This window comes from Atractosteus spatula, chromosome 15 (genome assembly GCF_055471065.1).
Source record: "Atractosteus spatula isolate fAtrSpa1 chromosome 15, fAtrSpa1.hap1, whole genome shotgun sequence".
NCBI classification, from domain to species: domain Eukaryota; kingdom Metazoa; phylum Chordata; class Actinopteri; order Semionotiformes; family Lepisosteidae; genus Atractosteus; species Atractosteus spatula.
In genome coordinates this window covers 12570840-12594929 of record NC_142720.1, presented here as the reverse complement: position 1 = coordinate 12594929, position 24090 = coordinate 12570840, and the positions used below count along the sequence as shown (strand labels likewise).

The window sequence follows — 24090 nt, the reverse complement described above, 5'->3', positions numbered from 1 at the left end:
GCATTCCATCTGGAAAAAAAAATAAATCCACAATCTTTAACTTATCTAAGAGGAGACAAAACTCATGTTACTTTCCTCCTGTTTCTAGTCACCTGACTTTTTTTTCCAAATGCCAGCTGGCATGTGAGCTGGAACTTTGAGAGCAGCTCACATTTAGAGATTTTAAAGCTTGTTAAGACATTTTATTACGTGTGGACACTGTGGAGTTACGAGGTGAAAAAGGTCTTGAATTTTGTTCTGATTTCTCCCTGGATCTTGTCATTGAAGAAAATATTCTAATAATGCCGATAGCCGTTTCCACAGCCTATGCATTTAAGCTATTAAGAGATGACATTGGTAACCGTTAACCCTTGTATCTCCTATGCTAATCCATGCTTTCTTCAATGTATGGTTCTACAGCGAGAGACTGAACTAAATGTTCTTCCAAGGAAAAGTGACAGAAAAGGTTTCAAGTAATTTATTCACTGTCAGTGTATAAGAAGAAGAAGTGTAGAAAAAAGTCTTCTACTTTTTTCACCAAACTTAATGTGGTTGCACTCCCCAGTAAGAGCTGAATCTGATCGCACCACAAGAATATGTATTTAAATCAGATCACTGCACAAGAATATATAGTCGAAAGGCCAGCTGGGCCACTGATCAGTGAAGGAGGGGTTTTCTCTTTTTGCTGTACTGTCAGAATTCCACATAAACTTGGGCACAGGAGGTTAAGTCAATGACAAGCATTTCTACTTGAGCTCTGGCTTTAGGACAAAGCTTTTCTTGCCAGCATCACGATACACTCCAGGACCACAAAGCAACACTGTTTACTTCTGATTGGTTTTTTTTTCCATGATGCATTTAAAATAAATAAAGACACTTACTACCCACTTATTTTCTCCTTCTCTCTGCAGATGGATACAGAAAAGTTTGTTTTCTACCTAATTCCCTTATTTAGGTAGAACACTTTCAAATTGCATTAGCATATATTTTAACTGTTTAGACCAAGATGCAATAGCAAGAGAAATATCATGTATAAAGACAATAAAGACATCAAACCAAATTTCTGAATTTTCTGTCAATTCAGCTGACAGATTCCCTCAGAGCTCAATAAGACGTTCACAGTTTTCACAGACAATTATCTTCAATAAGGCTACGATTTCACCACATCCAGGTACTACACCTTCCTTCACATTACCCAGGGTTGAGACTACTTTTTTATCAAAAGAAAAACTTCAAATACAAGTGCTTTCACCAGGTCAACTAGGACAATGGGTAGAAGTGTATTTCTCATACACGTCTTGGCTTGTTAGATCAACTATCATCTTACTAGAGTGGTATCCTAAAGGGAAAGATAAGTTGCTGAATGTTCACTGACAGTTTAAGTCCTTAGAATAACTTTCAAAATATATAGTTTCCAGTTTCACATAACTTTGCCTTATCAAATATTTTTTTTCTTTAAATACAAGTGTAAGGGAAAAACTACTTTTTAACCAAAAAATATTGCATTCTCAGGTCACTGATGATACAAGAGGTTGCACCTTGCTATGTGGAATTTGAATTTATTCTTGCTTTCAGCTGGAACAAACTGCATGTACCAGTTTTAGCTGCAATATAAACTAAGTGTTATAAAAATGCGGCACAAATAAGACAAGAGACAGAGCGGGCAAAACGTTTTTTAACATCAAAATATTCTCCACTATGCTCAATGTCAACTGAATACACTAGCAGCCCCAGACTTGTAAAGCTATAGTCTTACATGTAATTGTTCAAATCCTTAGGCATTTTCTCGGTGAACAAAAGTTGCACAGTGTTAGGAACGAGACAGTGCTAGCAACAATGGTATCTCCAGCTATTTTGTCAGTCTGAGAACATGACCCCAGAGCTACTCAACCTCTGTACGCATAAAAGTTGCGTTGTAAATGAAAATTGTGGTAATTTTCAAACTTTTTTGCTGCTACAATAGCTAACTATGTCTCAACAAATTACAAAGCTAATTTGGAACTGTGCTTATATATCAAACAGAGAACAGATCTAAATATCTCGTAAAGGTTGTCATAATATTTGGAATTTGAAAAAAATAAACTTCAGACTTATTGAAAAACAATATCGAGGATACAGTCTTAATACGGATAACAATCTCTCACTCAGAGAGCAAAAGATATATCAGTTTATTCATGCATATAAAACATAGCTGCTAAAATGTAAATATTGCCATTTCTATGTAAAAAAGTAGGCTTTATTACACAAAGTTTTATAACACATGGGTTAGTTTTACAGTTAGATTAGTCAATGTGGCACAAAACAATTGGTGAAACAAACAAAATACCTTCATTATGTTGTGGTGAGATTAAAATGTGACTGTCCATCAGTTTATGCATGAAATTCTTAATGACCACATGAAACCAATCAAACCTTTAATATACAGTAAAATACACAAAAGTAGATATATTGTCCTTGTTTTTTTGGAATACATGCTGATTTTTATTGGAGGGAGGAGGAACTGATAGCAGAAAGGTTCAAATAGTAATTCAACCCCAGTAAAGCAGAAAAAACCTGGATGCTAATTCTCCCCACTCTCACCCCCCTGTGAAACTGTCACATCCTTAATTATTACCTTAATTAACTGCCCTTATGCAAATACAATTCTGCTTCGCCAGACTTTATCAAGACAGCTCTACTGACATTTCTTTCTCAAGACTTGTAGCACGCTTCCACGGTGACTCCAGACCACGCCACAACAGGATTTCTAACAGGATTTTTTCCCACTTGTTTTTAAACCAGTGAAAAAAAAAAGGCTTGATCGCAACATCAAAGGCAACGTCAAAAGCAACTCACTACCACCCTCTATAGGTTTAGAAATGAACAAATGATTCTTTCATCCCTAATAAGAGTGACAACATGGTCACGCATAACACGGCTTCGTTTAACACACCTGTAAATTACGAATGGCAATAAAGATTCTAATTATGCCTTTGTTAATCACTGTTGAGTTTAAGTCTGAATTGTTTCGGCTGTGTGCTGCACCTAGAAAGTTCGCTTTTAACATTATTTTTTCAGATTTAGAATTTTAAATATTACAGTTAGTGTATCTAACCATTTGAAATAAAAAGGACATGCATTATTTCAGATTAATAGGGATTAGTAAAGGGTTAGAATCCAGCTCAACTAAAATAATACTTTATTAAGCTTAAAGGGCATAGGAAAAAAACACCTTATTGCATTTGTCATGAATGATTTCAAACAACAACTCCTCCTACTGTATGAGTTTATTCAAAATCCACACATTTTGGTTTACACTGCAGTGTTCATAAAAGGTCTGAAAAGTAGATATTAACAGTCAATGAACAGCAGATTTTTTTCTGTAACTCTGTAGTAACATTTATTTATGTCTTTAATGTGGTCTGTAAAAAAAACAAATGTTTACTGTGCCTGCTTCTGTGTTCTCACAGCTAAACTTTATTTAAGGTTATCCAGCTCATTTACTTACTGAAATAGGAAAAACAGCTCTTTGTCCATCAGAAAAGGGTGGGGGAAGTGCCGAGGAAGATGTTATTAAATTGGGGTGTGATCTGTTTAATTACCCATGATAACAATTTCAGATCAACTGCCAACCACCGAAACTGTAACTGTAATGCGTATTCTTGCCAGTACTGGTTACAGTAATTGACCACAGACCTTTAGGGTAGGGTGTTCACATTTTTCTAGCCCTGCACTTGATAGAAGTAAAGAACAAATGGATTTCATGATCTTTACAAGATAATCTCTCATTCATAATAATAATTTCACTCCTTGGTTCCAGGAATTATTACAATTTATACATTACAACCATTCTAACTCCAGTGTAACTGCTTGTGTGCCAATGTAGGTGCTATCTAGGTTCCAGTAAAGAGTTTCATTAACAGTAGTATTAAAATAAACTTTCCATTAAAAAAGACAGGCCAGGTTCTATATATTCTTTATATGGTTATCTAGTGCTTTCATACAAAAAGGTTGTGTGTATAAATGAGGGCCTTCCCAGATGTGGTTAAATTCTAGTGCACTCTTTTTTAACACAAGCACCAGGAAAAATAACATTTCTCATAGAACATGAAGGCTCCTTAAGTGAAAAGATTGCAAATAAAATGCCTCCCTCTAGTGTTCAAACCTCATTACTCCAATTACAGGACCTTCCTAAAACCTTCACATTTCTCACACTAAAGGCGTGTCAGAATTTACACTTCTGACAACAGCAGCCCAATGTATGGCCTTATTTTGGAGTTATGATGAAATTTTCAATAAATGTGACTTTACAATTCCCTTCGCAATCACCACACAATTCAGATTTACTAAGACAAAGAGATGCAAATAAACACGAAACATTCGCGACTGTGATTCACCTGGAGTGATCTGAAGATTCTACAACATGCAACTGCAAAAATCCTTAAGATGCTGGGAAAACATTAGCACTTAACTAGGAAATACCTCCTTCGTGCTGAGCCAGGTATCAGCTATCAGTAGTTTATCTCGTATTATAGATCCACGGAAGGAGGATGTAAACTGTTGTGTACAATCTTCCAGGTGAAAGCTCTTTCACAGTGAAGACTCCCTGAAAGAAGTAGGCTATAGGTCATCGTGTGAGCAGAGATACATCTTGCATCAAGTTAATTAAACATCAGGTTTAGAATAAGCCACGTTTAAATATTCTGGTGTTACACAGAATACGGTATATCTCCCTGGTGTGTTTGTGCTGCATAAGGCAACAACACACCCAACATGCACTCTGTCCACAAAAAGAAGGATTTAAAGCCTTTTCATAAGCACATCCATCAGAAAGTCCATTTATTTTGGAGGCTGTTTGGGGGGAAAAGTTCGTTTAGGAAGACTGAAAAATACATTTTTCATTAAATCTTTTTCTGTGATCCAGTCGCAGATTTCTATCAGAAGAGTCTGTTGGATTTCATTCTAACTCAGTGCTTAATAACCTACAGTAAATAAACTTGTCATTTGCTTTCTTTGGTGCCAAAATTTACCAGCTTCACCCAGCACTTCAGGTGCAACTAAAAACTGTTTCCGAAAACTGACCATTATTCTGAATGTCTGAACAAAGAGTCCAGAGTTTATTTTGTTTGTTTAATGCGTCAAGGAAAGTGGCACATAGTAAGAAGGTAAATAGTAAATAGTAAGAAGGTAATATTTAAGAATACTAAGCTTATTGTAGTAATCACATTCCTATAGCTTTAAGATGTCAGTTTGCTAATTTTAAGTAGCAAATCTTCTTTAGCATTAATATAAATATCATTTACAGAACCAAAACCAATCCATAACAAAAACAAACATAAAGCTGATCATCGCTATTATTAACTAATACAGATAAGCCTGTATTGTTAAGTATTACAGTGAGTTTATTCACAAGACAGAAAAGGGGGGGGAGTGTATTTTATATTACAAGACACAGCTTGTTTAGACTAAGAACTCTAGGAGACTAACATAAGAGCGCACATGTGGATCAGCTTCATACTAAGGAATTTCAAACATTGCTCAGTTAACACTGCCAAGGCAGCGTGATAGGTCTGCAAGTATGGACACATAGATTAAGAAAAGAAACCTAGTTTTAATAAATGCAATACCCCTGTATGAAATGTCTTGTACGAAGAGTACAGAGTGTTGGGTGATTATGGCTCCATTGCCTCTTCATCTTAAAATAGTTGACTCAAGATTATTTTCTTGAGGTGCACCATCTCCTATTTTTTCTTGTTACTAGACTTCTGAATTTAAGACATTACAGGATAATACGCTTTTGATTAACTGTACAGCAGAACGTCAATGTCAGTTCCTGAAGGTTTGAAAGCTCTCCAAACCACGACTTGTTAAAACCTCCCTCACTCCATTCATACTAAATAACTATGAACAAAAATTATCTCAGCAAGCCTGGAATGCTGCAAGAGAGAGGTTTTGGCAACACACCCATAAAATGGTTAAATTAAACATAACACCGTGCTTCATTCCTGATTGAAGTACTTAACATTTGTGTAAACCAAACACAAAAATTCAAATGAGGCAGCAGTGAGGCATGGAGCTGGAAGCTGGAAGACTAAAGGACAATCTATTTTACAGCCACCAACGATCCTCTCATCTGTTTGTTAACACTCTTAACAGCCCTGAAAAGATACCCCTGGAAACAGATCCAACAGAACAGAAGAAAACCAAAAACAAAATATAACTATATTTCTGCCTGCATGAAAACAAAGTAGTAAAATAATACCATACATACTTTTAAAAAAAATTCCAAACCTGTTAAAATGACCTATTTATTAAATAAATAACACTACAGAACCCTTAATAGGCACTTGGAAATGTCTGTCAAAACACAATGGTTTTCAAAGTCAATGAGATGTAATGAAATCTGGGCCAGCTTTGTTCAACTGATGTAATGACCCTGTAATTAGACCATGAAATATTCATAAGTCAGATCACCTAACACTACCCCCTGAATGGAAAGCCTCTGACACTCCTGCTCTGAAAGGACTAAGCACCTGGCCAGGGAACTGCAACCATTCTCCCAGTTTTCTGTGTCAAACCGGAATGACAACTAGCTCACAAACGTGTGTTAATGCACTCCTTCTCCCCATTATTACAGCATCTCTCCTGACAGGAAACATTCAACGGGCTGCAAAGTGTACTTTAGCATGTCTACCCTTTAGCCCCAAATCACACTAATCATTGATACATCCATTTCCAATAACAGCTTTGTCAACAGAGGGCCAAGGGGAGCCACAGACCAGCCCTGCAGACAACGGGCTCAAGGCAGGATTCACCCTGGACAGGATGCCAGTCAGTCACAGGGCACACACTCGGAGACACATACACAACATGTTTCTGGACTGTGGAAGGAAACCAGAGCACCCAGTGAAAACCCACATGTCCAGAGGAGAACATGCACACTCCTCCCAGAAGGTGCTGCAGGCCAGAATTGAACCCAGTACCCAAGAGCTATGAAGCAGCTAATCACCATGTTGCCCAATAGTGGGTGTAATAAAAAAAAACACCCACTATTATTTCCAAGAACTCTTAAAAAAACTCACATTTCAAAATGTTTTCAAGATGCTAGGGAAACATGTTTGCTAAGGAAAGTGAATAAGTAAAATCTATAGAGATACCACAACATTGCAAGCAAATATTTAGGCCAAACAAAACATAGTTTGTAGCTAGAAGTGATCACCACCAGACAACAACCAAAAAAAACACATAAATTCTATATATTCTATACAAAGATAAGGGTTCTTTGAGGAGGTGGATCAGTATATAGCCTTCTGTTACAACCTTATGGTCAGGCACTGATCCACACATTTAATCAATATTAGTTGCTATTTAATTTATTATTTTAGATTATTCCAATTGTTTTGTACATTGGTGACTAATTGTTTCCAATTGTTTTCTTTCCTATTCGTTTCAGTGCAGTAACACTTGCTTCAGCATCTGAAGGTTTAGTCCAATAACGCAAACTGAATTGAAAAAAAAACTTCAGAGCTACAACAAAAATGTCTTAGCGTAGGAGGAACAATGATCTACTTGGATTCTTCTGAAATAATGATCTTATACAGCACTTTTCACTTTTTTTCACTCGTCAGCGAAAGGTCATTTTTTAAAACTTTTTTCAAAGAACAATTTTCTTTTTTTCCCATTTGTTAAATGTACACTAGAGTGTCTGAGCGTATTCGTTCTTTCTTAGCAAGAAGATCAATTCTTAAATGATCCAACGGCGTTATTTTAACTTGTAGGTAAATTACCGTGGATCAGTTGCACATTTTATGTAGATTTTAAAAAGAAGAGAGTTTTTGTGTAAGTGAAAGGCAGATATGGTATTAACATAGTTTGAAAGAACAACGGGTTAATTATACTGAAACTGTCTATCCAAAGGTATTGTATCTACTCAGTACTACCAGTAGAACTGTCGTCTCGGTGGAGCTCATTAACTGCACAGTTATGTCTGATACAAAAGTATTTCAGACATTTGAAGCTTCTATACTAACCAAGGTCTGGTTGATAATTAAGAATCACTCAGATTTCTATTAGAGAGTCTCATGCCTTCTGAGAACAAAATATAAAACTACATTTTAATAACATCTATTTTAATAAATAGCAATTGCAATTGCAGAACATGTAAGCAATAGGAAGAAATAGCAATCGAATTCTAAACCTGAAATCACGAAATGTAGCTCAATTCCTATTATTTCAGAAGCTGGAAAGTATTTATCCCACAGCCTATCGGACTAACTCTACACATTTATAGTTTGACGTTGTTAAATCAAACGGGCTCATTCAAACATTGCATGCACAGTGAATGACTAAGTATAATCATTAGTCTATACTCGCGTTAATTCTAACTAGTACAGTATTTAAGCAGAAGACATCAGGTATTTTGAAACCACTGGCGTATTTGACAAGCACTAAAGAAATGCAATTTTAAACTTCCAGTTTTAACCTACCTGCTGTGTTCTGAGATCTGAGGTGCAATCTCTGCAGCTTGCATTCAGACGGAGGAGCAAAAAACGGTTCACTGGTCTCCGTGTCAAAGAGAAGGTGTATTTTTTACCCTTTTGTTTCTTTTTCAAAACATTCTTTTAAATTTGATGCACAGAAGACGTCTTTTTTTTTTTTTACAGCTACTTCTTAGATTGAGCACCGGTACGCCGTCATCGCCGCACAAGCGCTTCCTGAAGTGGTTTGCAGGTCTTGCTCTCCGTGTCCAGGCAACCAGGGAAGCTTCCACGACTCTCAGACTCTCTCGGCCCAGCGTGCGACCGCCATTACCTTCCGGGTCAGACAAGTCGTTCCTCCCGGCAGGACAACTGAAGTTTTAACCAATATTAATCATCTGTGTGCAGTATAACGGAGGTGAAAACATTCCTCCGTCATCTCCTGATTCCGAATCTTATATCTGAACATGCACGTGGACCCATGTATAAATTGCGTTAAACGCTTTGAGCGGATAATCACTTTTTTAAAAAAAAATAACATATATACTGTAGGTAGAAAAGTGTTTTCATTCAGAGGTAGTCCAAAAAAATGCCGCTGTTTTTTATACATTTGGAAAATCGTGCTTACATCAGGAAGAAAGAAAAGCTCTACATTCATATTAATCACCTTTTCCCCCAATGAAATACTGGCAGGCGATTCTAAAAATGGAAGGGAGCAGGGCATATTGGACAATGTATTTCCCAAATTTCGATTTCGGAGCAAAATAAAAAATCGTTGTCGGAGTCAACACTACAAGTCCCAGAATACACTGGGGTCAGCGGCACATGCGCATTAACAGCTCGTTCGGCCCCCGTGATCAGTTGCTGTCTGAAATAGAGGTCACCCTCACTCTGTTCAGTTAGGTGGGAGCGTTGGTGTCTAGCAGATCAAGAGTCATAGAGATGGTAAGAGAACGGTTGGCATCGGTTTGTAAAGACACGCATATGTACATTTTTAACGTGTTTAGGATTCTGGCGTGTTTTTTGGGGGCGGTTTTGCCACTTTATCCCCTTGCATTGTACATAGGTACCGACATCGGGCCGATTGAATTTTGACCTGCTTGTGCTGATTATAAATTGGAAGACGTTGGAGGGTAGGAACCGGAGTTTCTGGTATCTTGAACTCCATTGTTTAAGAAAGGCGTTTACAGTTTGCACTTTCAAATTTGCACCAAATAAATTTGGCGTTACATTTTTTTAAGATGAGCTACAGTTACTTGATTTGAGTACGCGCTGCACGACACTTGCAGTGCATAATCGCCATGGTGTTGTGATTTTTTCCGACATCCGTTTCATCTGCCGTAGTCTAATGGCTGCTTATATGCCTGTTTTATATGCTTTTGTTACCCCGAACAAAACCCCAAGGTCACTGCAATGTAGAACAGCAAGTTTCTTCCTGCTGCGAAGTTGAAACCGATAAATTAACGTTTTTGTATCTCTTTCAATTAGACCTGCATAAACTTTTCTGGGGATATATCCTTTATCCTTTATTTCCTTTAATTCTTATTTTGAATGTGTGCTGTGTATCTAGACAGATGTCCTTGCAGTCGCTTCTCCGGGAGGTGACACTGGGAGGGGAAAAATGTTTGTAAAGCAATTTGAAATGGTCCGTCATTAAGCCCCCATTTTTCACCCTGTTGTTGCAGTCTGATCCCATTAAAGTTTTGGTAACTGGCGCTGCTGGCCAGATCGCCTATTCCCTTCTGTACAGCATCGCTAAGGGAGATGTCTTCGGCAAAGATCAGGTAAGTAATGAACCGGTTTAGTTGCATCTTTCTTTAGGAAACACCCTAGGCCTCATACAGTATATAATTAAATTGCGATGGTACTGAAGAACTTTAATTTTGGGCTGGCAAACTGCAGACACTAAAGACGTGTAAGTTACAAACTTACTGTTTGTAAGCGGGTCTTTTGCCAAGGGCTGTAAAACTGTATCTGGCAATTTAGGATTATAAAATAGTGGTGCTTGAATTTAATATTAGTCACTTCCTTGGCAATGCTTATTTGGCGGAGTTTAACTTTTTGCTCGCATGTTATTAGTCCATAATAAGTGCATCCGAGTTAAGTTCTTCTGAAGGTGATGCGCACAGTGTAACCTTGTTTTGTGATGGCGCGATTGCATGTGCGCAGTGACTGCGGTCTGGTTGTTGTGCTTCCTTGTGAAGTATTTTGCCTCCTCTTCCTAGCCGCTTGTCCTTGTTCTGCTGGATATCACCCCTATGCTGCCAGTCCTGGATGGCGTGGTGATGGAGCTGCAGGACTGTGCCCTCCCACTGCTGAGAGGTACGCTGGGCCCGATGCCCCAGTCTGCTGGAGTCCCAGTTCTCTAGCAGACAAGCGTGTTAGTGTGTAGAGCCTTAACCCAGTGAAGCAAGGACTTTCTTCATGCAATTAAGGTGTGGGGGGGGGTAATTTAACTCCTACAGATTATTCTAAATGGAGGACAATTATCCTACTACAGAGGGTTTAATTTTGAATATGATTAGTATTTTATTCCTAGTCAAATGTGTAGTGAACATGTAGGTTAGTGCTTTAAACCGTTATGCGCTTTTCTAACTGCTTGGGTGAATTAAAAATTCTAGGTAATATTCTGAAGTGCACAGCTAGTCTTGAAGAGGAGTGATGGGTCCTCCTATGTGTCTTATCTGGGGGGGGGGGGAATTAAAATATCCTCTAATCTCATTTTCGTCTACCTTTGTTAATTTTAGTTTGTGCTGAAGCTAATGACATCAGATCTGCAACATATTTTCAGACCAGTCCTTCATAACTGCAGACTGCATGTGTAATATTTTTTATTCCACTGCTTGAAAAGCACTTTGTCCCAGCACCATTGATTAAGATCCGTCTCCTGCCGTACAGCGCTATAATAGAGCTCTCTGCCTACTGAATGCAGCCCTAGTCTGAGGTCCCCCTGCAGAACTGACACTGCTGTGTGTATGGCTCAGCAGCGGATGGTGGAGAGGTGTGCCGAACTGCAGGGCTCTGATTGGTCACTTAGTGACCTAGATGAAAGCACCGCCTACAGTTTGTGCCGCAGTAACAAAACCAGACTGTGTGCAAGGTATACTACTGGAAATTGATGAATGCACAGAGTCCAGGGTGAAGTTCAGCCTGATAATGGGGGTTTATTGCAACCTGCAACACCAGATTGCCTGATATTGGTGACAAGCAGTTTTCCAGCCACTTGTAAATGAGCATTTTATGTTTTGGCTGCTGTTGGCGTAAATCTAATCCTCTGTTTTGTCAAGGGAAAAATGAGTTTGCAGAGCTTCTGTCCGACTATGAAGTGTAATTCTGTGGTTTGCAGAGGTCATCCCAACTGACAAGGAGGAGGTGGCGTTCAAGGATCTTGATGCGGCCATACTGGTAGGCTCCATGCCAAGAAAAGAAGGCATGGAGAGGAAGGATCTGCTGAAGGCCAATGTGAACATTTTCAAGTCCCAGGGTGCTGCTCTGGATAAATATGCCAAGAAGACTGTCAAGGTGACTAAGATTAATGAGCCTGTAATGAAAGCACAGTTTTGCTGGTGGCTTGTTAGATTTGGCTTTAATTCATTGCGCACAGCAGTCAGCCAGTAATTCCCATTTCTGTGCTGCAAATAACCAGAATTCCTCAGCTTACATCCTGTGGGCTTGTAATTTGGACTGAAAGGGGGGTAAACCACTTGAAAGAAATTTTGAAGAATTGTAAAATGAATGTTCCTGGTATTTAATGCTTTTGAAGAAATGGGATAGAAACAGCTTGTGTTTCTGCCCTCCATTGGTATAAAAATTAGTGACCAATTTGTTCAGGTTATTTCGAATAGTGGTATTCAGAAAAGAGTGCATTGAAAGTACACTTCGTGATTGCTTGAATTAATGTTTGGTGTGACTAGAGCTGTATAAATCAAGTCTTTATCCATAAGTTACCATACATTGTATCTATATGACAAGACCAAGGCAGTGGTTCAATGATCACTTCATAGTCTGCATGTTCTCCTTGAGTTTCCATGCACAATCCACAGACCTTGTGACCATGTTAATTGTCATCTCTAAATTGCACAAGGCGTGTTTGTCCTCTGCCCTGCGATGCACTGGAACACCAGGATGTGAGCCCACATGGCTCCCTGCGCTCTGAGTGGTGACTGAACATGTATGGCAACACTATTCTAGCCCCAAGCTGCTAGAGTAGGACTTGTATTTGATTACAAACAAATCAAATGTAATTATATACAAGTACGTGAACTGGTTAACCCCCAAACCTCCTCCCATTTATGTTCAGCTTCTTGACCTTGTTTCAAAGTAAGCTTTTGAGTCCCAGATCAGAAAACATGCAGTAGGCTTTTCATTTTTTGCGGGGGGTAATGAAAACTGCACCATGGAGAAAATCTTGTATAATTACACCTAAAAACTGGAATGTAAAAATGCATTCCTTTGGGAAACCTTGCACACCATAGGCGCAACACTATTTGTAGGGTATGAAATCGCCAGTATTCAGTCAGTGGGGTGTTCATACCTTGTTTGGGGGGAATGTGCTCTCCATGGTAAGATTTATATACAGTACGTACTGTAACTGCTTTAGGATGCAGAGCTCACACAAAAAAAAATTAAACCCACGAACATAAGTCACCTGTTTCAGCCTGGTACAAGAAAGAGAAGTGATCCTTTGGTATTCTCCAAAAATCGCAACTGCTCTGCTTCTGCTCAAATCTATGAGTGGTAACCTGCTATGACTGCTGATGGCAATTCATATTGACTCCGTGTTGGCTTTTTTAGGTATTGGTTGTGGGAAACCCTGCGAACACCAACTGCCTGATTGCCTCCAAGTCGGCTCCTTCTATTCCCAAGGAGAACTTCTCCTGCCTGACCCGTCTGGATCACAACAGGGCCAGGTCACAGGTCTGCAGACTTCACCATGACCTTGTGAACAAATGATAGAAAGTTTGTATTGTAATAATTGGGGCACCAGTTAGGCTTCATCCATCAAATAGCCGCCAATCCATGTTCTAGAGAAGCTGTGGGGATATAAGTTTGTTTTTAGCTGACCAGCGTGTGCTTTCAAGTTAATCTTCAGTATTCTAGCATCTACTTGTCCAGCACAAAGAGCAAGTATATCGATTTAAACATTGCCCAATGATAAAGATGTTGGTAATATGCATCAGTCTAAGGCTGAAGGTCCTGTTTACACAGCTAGAGTATTTACCCAAAAGTGAAAGGGCTTCTCAAAACTATTTTTGAAGCACACTTGCTGCTTTATATAGCTTGAGTAGAACCAAAAGACTAATTTAGGCTGAAAGTAGTTCATTTTTCTTGCCCTGGACACAGGTGGCGATTCGTGTGGGAGTCCCATCTGACAATGTGAAGAATGTCATCATCTGGGGTAACCACTCATCCACCCAGTACCCTGATGTGCATCACACTAAGGTCAAAGTTCATGGCAAGGAGATTGGGGCCTATGAAGCTGTGAAGGATGACAGTTGGCTCAAGGGAGATTTCATTTCTGTGAGTTGTTCTTTTGCCTTTTTTTCCCCCCTTCAATGGTTTTTCTGAAATATGGATTTGAAGTTACTCTCGCCATTCTGTTTTTTCCCCAAAATGTATTTTTGACTTTCCTCATGCATTGTCCACAGTTCAAGGAAAGATTAACATCTTTTATTATAGTTGCCCTTGTTTTTCCCCAAGATCATAGTGTCTCTAAATACTTGAGCTCGTGGACGGCTGGCCTGGCCTGTCTTGGTGAGCTTTGCCCCAAGTGCTATGGGCAGTGTCCAGAACCATGTGTGTAAATCCTCTGGGTTTTGCTTTTTTTTGTTTGGCAGACGGTGCAACAGCGTGGGGCTGCTGTAATCAAGGCCCGCAAACTGTCCAGCGCCATGTCTGCCGCCAAGGCTATCTGTGACCACATGAGAGACATCTGGTTTGGCACTCCTGAGGTAAGCAGGTTTCTGCTGTTGGAAGATGTGTTGGGTCCTTCATACTGTTCTGTAATGGGGTAGACTAGAGCAGAGCTGGCAAACTCAAAGCAATGTTGTATAACTAGTGAGGAAACAAGATCTCTAAAAATGTCCCAGTCGTGATCATCCTTAACATATAAGAGTGGAAAAATTATTTAAGAGTGTTTGACCATTTTACAAAAGACTGTGCTGTAGGTGAATGTCACATCTGGAAAAAAATCCTTTTAAAACCTAAGAGTATTAAAACCCACTGTCAATGAGAACTGTTATGGTATAAAAAGGAGACTGTTCTGCTTTTTGGCCACAACCATTTTACTGTGTTCCCTGCTCTAGGGCGAGTTCACTTCTATGGGAGTGTACTCCACTGGAAACTCCTATGGCGTTCCAGATGATCTCATCTACTCCTTCCCCGTCGTCATCAAGGTAATGCTGCAGCTACTACTACGTGGATCAATGGGTAGTCATTAACCCTTGAGACTTTAAGACTCCAATAAGATTTTTACCCTCTTGTAAAGTTCAGGGGAACTGCAAAGCTATTTTCATATTTTGGGGTTCGAAAGCATTGAGTGCATTTCAAACATGTATGTGCCACGTCATGTTCTGCGATTCAGAATGAGGCAACAAAACTTCCAATGAGGTGAAGCGGCCCTGTTGCACTGTGAAGAAGCAGGATTGTGAATGCATCTCTTTTCATTCAATAGAAATATTGCTCTTGACTTCGAGAGCTTACTTGTTAACTTGGTATGCAGATCACGTTGGAAACTTTCTGCAGTGAAACACCGCACAACCTGGATTTAATTTGCTCGTATGTCACATTATTGCAGTGACTAGCGAGCAGGAAGGGCCGCTTCACGTCGCAATTCGTGGGAACTCTCGCTCTCGCCCGTGGCCAGACCCGGGGTTTGCGACAACATGGCGACTTGGAGTACTTTCGCAAAGTTTACGATTTCAAATTAAGGACAAAATAAATGTCAACTTTTTCTGTATCCTCAATGAGTTTATTTTATTAGCAAGATTTAATAACCAGTCTGAGAAATTGGGACTGTAGTTCCCCTTTAATTGGTATTTATTGAATGGTGTTGCCCGACTGAAAACCGATGTCAGGTGTAAGGTCTTTTTTACTCACAGATTTTGCCATCTTTCCCTGCTTAGGGCAAGAGCTGGAAGATTGTGGATGGCCTTGAAATCAATGACTTCTCCCGTGGAAAGATGAATGCCACTGCGGCGGAGCTGGTGGAAGAGAGGGACACAGCCGTCACTTTCCTGGGAGTCTGACTAGGGCAGGACCCAGCAGCAACGCAGCACTTAGAAACCCAGAACCTTCCCTCTCGTCTGTAACTCCAGCAGCTCTGTGTCATTTGTGCAGCTTTAACAGGCCTTGCCGGAAGAAACTGGGAATGTCATTAGTAATGCACTTGTCCTTGTATCGGTGACAAAAATACCACAATAAAAACCATGTAAAGTGTCTGGATTTGTTTATAGAATTCTTCCCATGCTGAGGATGTACTTTTTTTTTCCTCAGTTGACTTCTTGCACGTTCTGCCTGTTATATGTACTGTTTGCAGTGCGGATTTTTATCATACAATCCCTTTAACTTTGCTGTTGTCGGATTCAGTTTTCTAGTTTATAAATGCTAAAACCCTTAATTGCAAAATGAGCTGCTTTTCACTAAACATCAGTCTAACTCAACTTCTAAAGGAAAGATGATCCCTCATCTGCATTCCAGTCCTGTAGATTGCTGAGGTCTACTGTATAGTGCATTAATTTTTTTCCGGTTGCAAAATCCAGACTATTTGTGCAACATAGCAGAGATGTATTGTCAGTGTTGTACTCGGACAGCAATGAACACATTTAATAAATGGAGACCAAGTGAACAATCATTAGCTGCTAATTGCATTTTGAAGAGGTAGGTTGTAAAAACAACTGAAAATATGTAAAGAATCACAATCCCCACTGTACTTTTTGCCATTTTTGTTAACGCCTCTATGAGGGGAAGATATCGGTTTTAGGTCTCATAAAGCGGTGCCTTCCACTTTTGTGGTCGGCAAAGAACAATTTCACAATCATTCTGAAAAAACTTCCCTTCTTCTCAAGAACAGTGAAGTGGGGCTGCCACAGGAGGGCAGTAGTTAATTGTGGATTAATTTGACTACAATGGATATTCATTAATATTTTAAGCTTATGCTTTGTGTGTCTGGACAGGTACTTGCTAAGGTGGAAACATAACTTGAGAAAATGTGACTACAGTGATCGTATCTTCTGCCACATAATGGAGTGAGTTTCCCATAAGGTAAACAAGACGGCATATTTTCTAAATCTAGAAATGCCAAAAAATTTGGTGTCTTCTTTAACCCTATGTGGAGTTCCATTTCAGAGAAATCTGGAATAATGCAAAAAGATACTTAATGGGAAATCCTGACAAGAACAGAAGTATTACTTTTTTTCAGGCAGATACAGATGATATTAAAGCTTATCCACAGCATCACATAAAATTTAACAGTTCAAATGAAAGTGGCCTTCGTGTAACTTGTCTATATTGTTTGAAGGATGCGGATGTAACTGGTAAATATACTTTATAGCACAATGGGGCATTAGGTATTGAAATAAAAGAAACTAGCATTTCAACTGGGCATTATGAACTTCAGGCATTTTTAATGGAGGACTTGGAAAATTACATATCTGATTACCTGACAAAATTGGTTAATAGATTTTTAACCTATCCTTTTCCCTTCCCCAGTCCCTCATCATATGGCCAATGTTATATTTTGTACATTATTTTCCACTTGACCTTGGTCTAGACAATGTGCTGTATCTGTATTTCCTTCCTGTTAAACACAGATTTGGGAATTGAACAAAACAGTTGTTCCTCTTCCTTTTACAAAAACACCAGTTGCAGACTTCCGACAGCCAACTGGAAATTGCAGATTGCTGTAAGTTGAGCAATGCATTCTTTCAGAGTTCCTGCACAAAAGAATGTGTGAGCAGGAATATTGTGGTCTGCATGATAACTTGTGTATCACTGGGAGTACAGACACCAAGACAACAAAGAAGCCCGGCAAAGATCAGTGGAGGATCCTGCAATACCTGAGTTCTGGGACTTTATGTTGCTCTCGGAGGAAATCATACCGAGCTTATAACTGACTTGTTGATTCAGGAGTAAAATAAAAGCTCAGCGCACGCAGAATGGCTTTAACCAAATCTTTTAGAAAAATATTGAATGGTGTGAAAGGATTCTTTAAATGAGAATGCATTATTATAGTTATTGTAATAATTGTTAATTCTATACACACCACTTCACACAGCGTTAGACAGACTTTAAGTTTCCCAGATCTGCACTGAGATTATCTTTGCTTCATTAACAGAGCTCGGTGCTCAATTGTTTTAGTGTGTTTTAATTATTTTCATGTTTATTTGTAGCATATAGGCTGCCAAGAAGTTTACTGCTCATGTGCAATGAAGAGCTTTGGTTATTAATCATCTGGAAAAATTTAATGAAGAAAAGAACAGGATTGTAGTCAGAGAGCAATCACCTGTAGTGATGGTATAAAAGCAAGTGGTTTGTAGCATTATCAGTAAGATAATACCCACTCACAAGCAGCACATTCATTGCTGAGAATTTGAAGTTATATTTTTCTATTTGCTGGCAAATTTAAAGAGATGCAGAAAACCCATTAAAAAATAGACTATTAGCTTAACATTTTCAATGGCACCCAAGAAAAGTGGCATAGTGTTGCAGGTTCATTTCATAAGAGACAGTTCAGCAAACTACTAAACAGCCCTCATAACTAAGAAAGGGAGAATTAAAAAAAATGTTTGACAAATTAAACATAATTTTTTTTTAAAGTTTTGAAGTTCTGACATTTTGTGAGGAAGATCTTCCACTCTATCGGAGTGGAAATCCCAAAGCACAACAGAGGTGTTTTCAGATTTCTGTCTCCCAAGTGCGGCGTGCATACACATCTTCTCAAGCTTCTCCCTTAATGAAATGCATTACTGCATTGTTGAGTCCTCACATGGCCAGACGTGTATGGCATCTCATCAGTGACATGGTGATCATTCAGCCCACTGAGCCTTCCCTTCATGTACAATAATGTGAAACAAGACAGGTGGTGCTGAATTCCTTCCAGGAATTTGGATGGAATGGGTATAGAGATACTTATTTTGAGTTGTTAATTACTATTGTTGTGATGATATACAGTAGCTCTTTTCATTCCACTTTTTCTAGAGTGGACACTGCCTTCAAACTGAAAGCCTTCAGTTTCAAAAGGTGCCTTAAGATCTTCACTGACCAAGTAGTCAGGACCAGCTGGTCCTCTTGTGGGAGCAGGTTATTGAAAACCTTATGGGTACATTTCTTCTGCTGATCTCTTCGGTGGAAGTGAATGCACATTGTGAAAACACATATTTTGAAGCCCGAATTCCCTCTGATTCCCTCTGATGTGTCTATATGATATACAGTAGAGTGTGAGGGTTTCAGAGCTACAGATCTTTAATAGACATTTGTATGGACCAGAAATACTGTGCAGCACTCTGCTGAACATAGCAGCACAGCCTGATTGCAAGATTTCAAGCAATAATTTTAAAATGTTTTTCAGAAGGAAGGGCAAGTGAGGCAGCAAACAAAGAAATCCTGTGAATGGCACTAAATCTGTGGATGGAAAAATGCCTATAAACTCTCTTTAGATAAATGACACATGATTTCATATGTTATAGAATTATATTTGTTATGAATTTTCTAAATGGGATAACTAAAACTGACATACTGTAGCTGCAATACAACAATTTATATAAAGGTTATATTTGGGAACCTATGTGGTTCAAGACAAATAGCACCTTCAGTAATGTTTTCCTGTTCAGGGTCATTCTACTAGGGCCTCACTACTTAATAATGTTAATATCATTTCTTCAATTTCAGGTTTTTGTAAATCAAATAATGCATACTAGGAAGCTTGTCAATATTTCAGTCACTCCTAGAATTAGAACTATTGACTTTCCCTGTTGATGAACAGCTACTCCATATGTCAAGGCCATATTTCTAATGTTTATCGATTAGTCCAGTTTAGGACCAAAACAGTCATTTTCTGTTGCCTCGCAAGACTAGAACAGAATTTCATGCACACATCAGAATTTAACTCAGTTGCGTAGGAATTTTTGTATAAGTGCTGTATACAGTATATACTACATAATGAGAAACATTAAAAAAGCAACCATTTATATTGGTTCAAATACTAATTTGTTTCTCTCTCTTTGCACGTTTGATGGTATATTTGCAAAGACACGTTATTGTTATTTGTTAATAAAGTGTTTCACTATAAATTCAGTCATTCCAAATAAAATTCTAATCAATCAACTGCAGCCCTATGTACAGTATATAGGTACAGTTTTTAGTAAGGGCATAAGGTCAGAAACATCAGCTTCAACATCATTGCTAAGTGGTTTGTTTCATAATCTCACAATCTTCTGTGTAAAGAAGTTCCTCCTGGTCTCGGTTTAAACGTCTTTATGTTTATGAAACTCTGGTTCATATTTCATTATGGATCTTGAAGAAGCTCACTTTTGAGAATATTCCTGAAGATTCAAATAAGGTTTCCTTCAATCAAATGCTCTCTGTTCAAGACAAAAACGATGAATCTGTTTTATTCTGCAAGTGCAGGATATTCTACTTTAAATAGCTGGTTATAAACTTTTTTTCTCTTCACTTTTATATCAAGTTACATCCTTGAAAAGCTGACAATGTACTACCCTTTGAGTAAACAGCAGCTAGTGACTCTTGTCAGTGTCTAATACGGCCTTGTTTATTATTGACTTGGATATGGACCCTCGGCTTGACAAGACTAGACCATGTCATGAATGAAGAGGTGCGAAAAACACTCAAAGTCGCCCCAGTCACTGAGAAAATGAGGGAATTGCGCCTGCGATGGTATGGACACGTGCTCCGCAGCAATGGCAAAGACCGCCCTCGAATTGGACGACCATTTACGCGCTGGCTGGATTGGCTGAAAGACGACATGCACCTCGCAAAAGTCGCCTGCCGAGACGCCGCAGACCGTACGAAGTGGAAAAATTGGTGCAAAAAAGCAGACCCCACATAAGTGGGAAAATGCGAAGAAGAAGAAGAAGAAGATGCAGACAATGGGCATTTCCAGAAGCTCCAGTATCCACTAGGTGTCAATACAGCGAGATCATAAACTCCTGCCCTTGCAGCAGCCAGTAATACAGCAGCAATCAATTTACAACTTCCAGTAACTGCAATTGAAGCAACTGTTATTGGTCCCATATTGCAAGATATTGTGCAATGCTGCAGTTAACGTTCATATGAGTCTCTATTTTTTCTGCTTCAGTACGTTTGTATTGTGCAGCATTTCCTCAGTAGCTCTGTTCTAGGTGGCTATACTTACTACTTGTTTTGTCATGATTTCTCAGGGTCTATATCGTAGTTTACTATACCACTGTAAGCTTCACCATATTTTTATTAAGGCTTTACTGTGATCTATCATACTTTCTAAATTGCACATCTACATCACACTGGAAAATGCAGGAAAATGCAGCTAGTTACATGGGGTCTGTGTTAATTAACCAGCATCCTTTCTGCTCTGCCATTACCAGTGAAGCGGGTGCAGAGTACAGAAACAGTCTCAGTAGGTTTAGGAATGGGATACGTCTCTCCTGAACAAAAAGAAATTGTACACATTTCTGAACAGCTGACAATTCATGTAACAAAAAGTATACCACAGGTTCCTTCCAATTTAAAACAGTTTAAGTAAAAACATTTAGAAAAAAAATGAATAAGTGAAGTGCATATTGTAATAAATATTAAAATAAATGCGGGTGCCCTTTATCATAACACATTCTTGTTATTTTCCACTATTAACTTTTCATACTCAGAGTGTGCTGGTCAGGCCATTTTTTTTCTTCATCCAATTACAGTATTGGCAATGCAGCAGATTTAGTAAAGCTAGTTAGCACATTTAGGAAACGGAAGCAATATTGAATCCATTCAAAGACGTAAAAATGAATTGGTTCCACCATTAAATAAGGATTTTTGATTATCGATCTTTTTCAGCACCATTAATTTTTTACAAATTTAGGTAGTTTGCGATCAGATTTTTTCCCTAATTCATTTATTTATTGAGCTGGTTGTTAAAGAATTGGTGTGCAAGCAAGTGCTTTGCGAATCCTTCGCCCCCAGCAGATTTACAATAAGCACTTTGTGTAGCTCATCACTTTATTGGATATAACTGTTAGGTCTCTTATGCCCTCCAAGGATACTTATGCACACATACATACACAGAACAATCTTGATTAGAATGGCCACAGCTTGAATGCTACTAAATTGAATGATTGACACAATTGCCTAGCATGATTTACTTGCCAAAAATGGTTCTTCAATTACGTACAATACCCTTTTAAGATTTCAGAGCAGGGTTATGAAAATAGCAGCACCACCTTCTAGTCTGATCTTGTTAGCTCTCAGAAGCTACGCAGGGCTGGGCCTGGTCAGTACTGAGATGGGTGACCTCTAAGGAAAACCAGGTTGCTGCTGTAAGGAGTGTAGTGGACCAGTAGGTGGCAGTACATGTGACTGGGAACACTGTTCTGTAGGAGGTTCCATCCTTCAGATGAAACATTGAGTGTAAGTACTGAATTCTTGGCCATCACAGATCCCATGGTACTATTTGTTAGAGTAGAGGTATTAACCCTGGAGTGCAGGCTAACTTTTGCTCTGGGCTTGCACATTCTGGGCTCCATTAACTTCCCCCTTAATTCTATTAATGAAATAATGTCTTACTTCTCTGCTTGACCTAATGTGATCTACTACATTTTGCAACCCATATCTAAATATTAATTTAGATGAAGAGCTCTAAAAATTCAATTAATTTGTTAATATTGAATTAACCTTCAGAGATTTTTGTTCCAATTCAAGATTCCCTCCATGTTTTTCTATGTATAAACCTCATACTTGTGATACTTCAACCAAATCAGAGAAACATGCCTTGGCTTCAGAGAACAAAGTTTGAAAATCATTGTTTCTGTAAGTGTGTGGATTCCCGTGCTCCAGTGATAAGATGATGGTAACAGTAAAAATACACCACATCAATCAAAAGACTGAGAAAAATTAGTGATAAGGACTTCAACATTTTTTCGGCTAGACTTTGAAAAAGCCTTCATTTTATCTGTTTCAATAGTGTCTATTTCATCATTTCAGAGATGTATCTATGCAACTAAAACCTTATATTCCTGATAGTTTTGCTTGGCAGCAAGATTGATATTCAAGTGTGCTGGTTAATGCCAGACAATACTCAGTTGTATGACATAATAGCTATTGAAATGGTTATCAACAGTGAATACTCACAGAAAGATTGCACCAAGTTTAAGTTATAACCTAATTTTGCAAAATGCTCAACAAATATTCCTTGAGCTGTGTTAGAAAACAACGTCAGCAACAAGTATAACCACATACAAGTTTAATTTAGATTGCTGCAACAGGATACAAAATAAAAATGAAACTGCATTTACCAAGCATAGCGAACAGCCAGTATGCACAAAATTACAAGGATTGTAAAAGGGAAATGTAGGCACAACAGAAGTTTTTTTTAAAATGTTTTTTCATAACATATTAATAAATGTTAACCTACACTTATTCTATATAACTTACATTATACAGAATATCCTAAAGTGATCAATGGCACCTACTGCTTACAGCTACTATATATATCTATATACATGTTGGGGTGGTGGTGGTTGAGTGCCGTCGAGTCGGTATCAGCTCATGGCGGGTTTGTATCCCTGTGTACATTTCCACCGTCACTATCCATAGAGTTTTCATGGCAAGATACGGAAGTAGTTTGCCAGGCATTTATTCCGTGCAGATACCACCAACACCGCCTCCCCACACTGCTGCTGCCCAGTATGGGTTATTAGAGAACCTTGTGCCCAGCGTGGGACACAAGCCCAGTACCCCGAGATTATGAGTCTCATGCTCTACCAACAGAGCTAGTCGGGGCTATATATATATAGTAAGATTGATTTTTTTATCAGGAATGTAACATTAAACACAAATCAATATAAAATTAGGCCTGTTGTATTTTGGAGCATTCAGTATATGAATGTATTTGCACTAGGATCTGGTACTTTGCATAAATAAACAGCTCCATCTGAAAATCCTGCATCCTTGTTCCTAATACTGTATGTGATTTCCACTGCCTCATTTTAAGGGGCAAATAACCTCTCATATAATAAGTCTGGCTGTTCCTTGAGGTTACATCACACGCTTCATTTTTTAGATTTAGTCAGATACGTTTTAATGAAAAGCAGGAAGGGATGGTAAATGAGTTGGCATATTGAGCATTACTTATTCAGAATTACTCCTGACTTCTTGGCTTGTGGCTTGTAGAAGATGTGAAGCCTCATAACTGACCATGTTCTAAATGTCAACTACCTAAATGGATGAACCACAAAGACAACAGAACTTACTCGACAGGGTGCAAAATACAAACCCTGTGACAGAAAAAACAATATAAATTGGTGAAAAATAACATTTTTGGTACAAATTTCAATTCGCCTGCATTTCAATATAGGCAGATGTAGGTCTGTTGAGGAAGCAGATTTCAAATCAGCGACCTGAGAGATGGAGACACAGGTTCAGCTGAGTTAATTTCCTGTAAATTAGCTGTTTTTTTTTT

At 38.7% G+C, this 24090-nt stretch overlaps 2 protein-coding genes across 2 annotated transcripts in view; one reads left to right on the top strand and one right to left on the bottom strand.

The window, feature by feature from the left end:
- wdpcp (WD repeat containing planar cell polarity effector) overlaps positions 1-8505 on the bottom strand; it is a 68592-nt gene extending 60087 nt beyond the window's left edge. Inside the window, exon 1 of the mRNA XM_088934066.1 lies at positions 8445-8505. The gene's annotated coding sequence lies outside the window, so the exon portion shown is untranslated. The remainder of the gene's footprint in view (positions 1-8444) is intronic.
- A 749-nt stretch (positions 8506-9254) lies between these two features.
- On the top strand, positions 9255-15872 carry mdh1ab (malate dehydrogenase 1Ab, NAD (soluble)). Its single transcript, XM_088934348.1, has 9 exons — positions 9255-9380; positions 10121-10219; positions 10661-10757; positions 11782-11957; positions 13230-13352; positions 13779-13955; positions 14273-14386; positions 14741-14830; positions 15560-15872. Exons 1-9 carry the CDS (start codon positions 9378-9380, stop codon positions 15680-15682), a joined length of 1002 nt encoding a protein of 333 aa, XP_088790474.1. The 5' UTR covers positions 9255-9377; the 3' UTR covers positions 15683-15872.
- The last annotated feature ends 8218 nt before the right edge of the window (positions 15873-24090 follow it).

Coding starts and splice junctions, on each gene's coding strand:
- mdh1ab (XM_088934348.1), top strand. Junction 10,758..11,781: donor TGCCCTCCCACTGCTGAGAG/GTACGCTGGGCC, acceptor TGTGGTTTGCAG/AGGTCATCCCAACTGACAAG. Junction 13,353..13,778: donor ACAACAGGGCCAGGTCACAG/GTCTGCAGACTT, acceptor CCCTGGACACAG/GTGGCGATTCGTGTGGGAGT.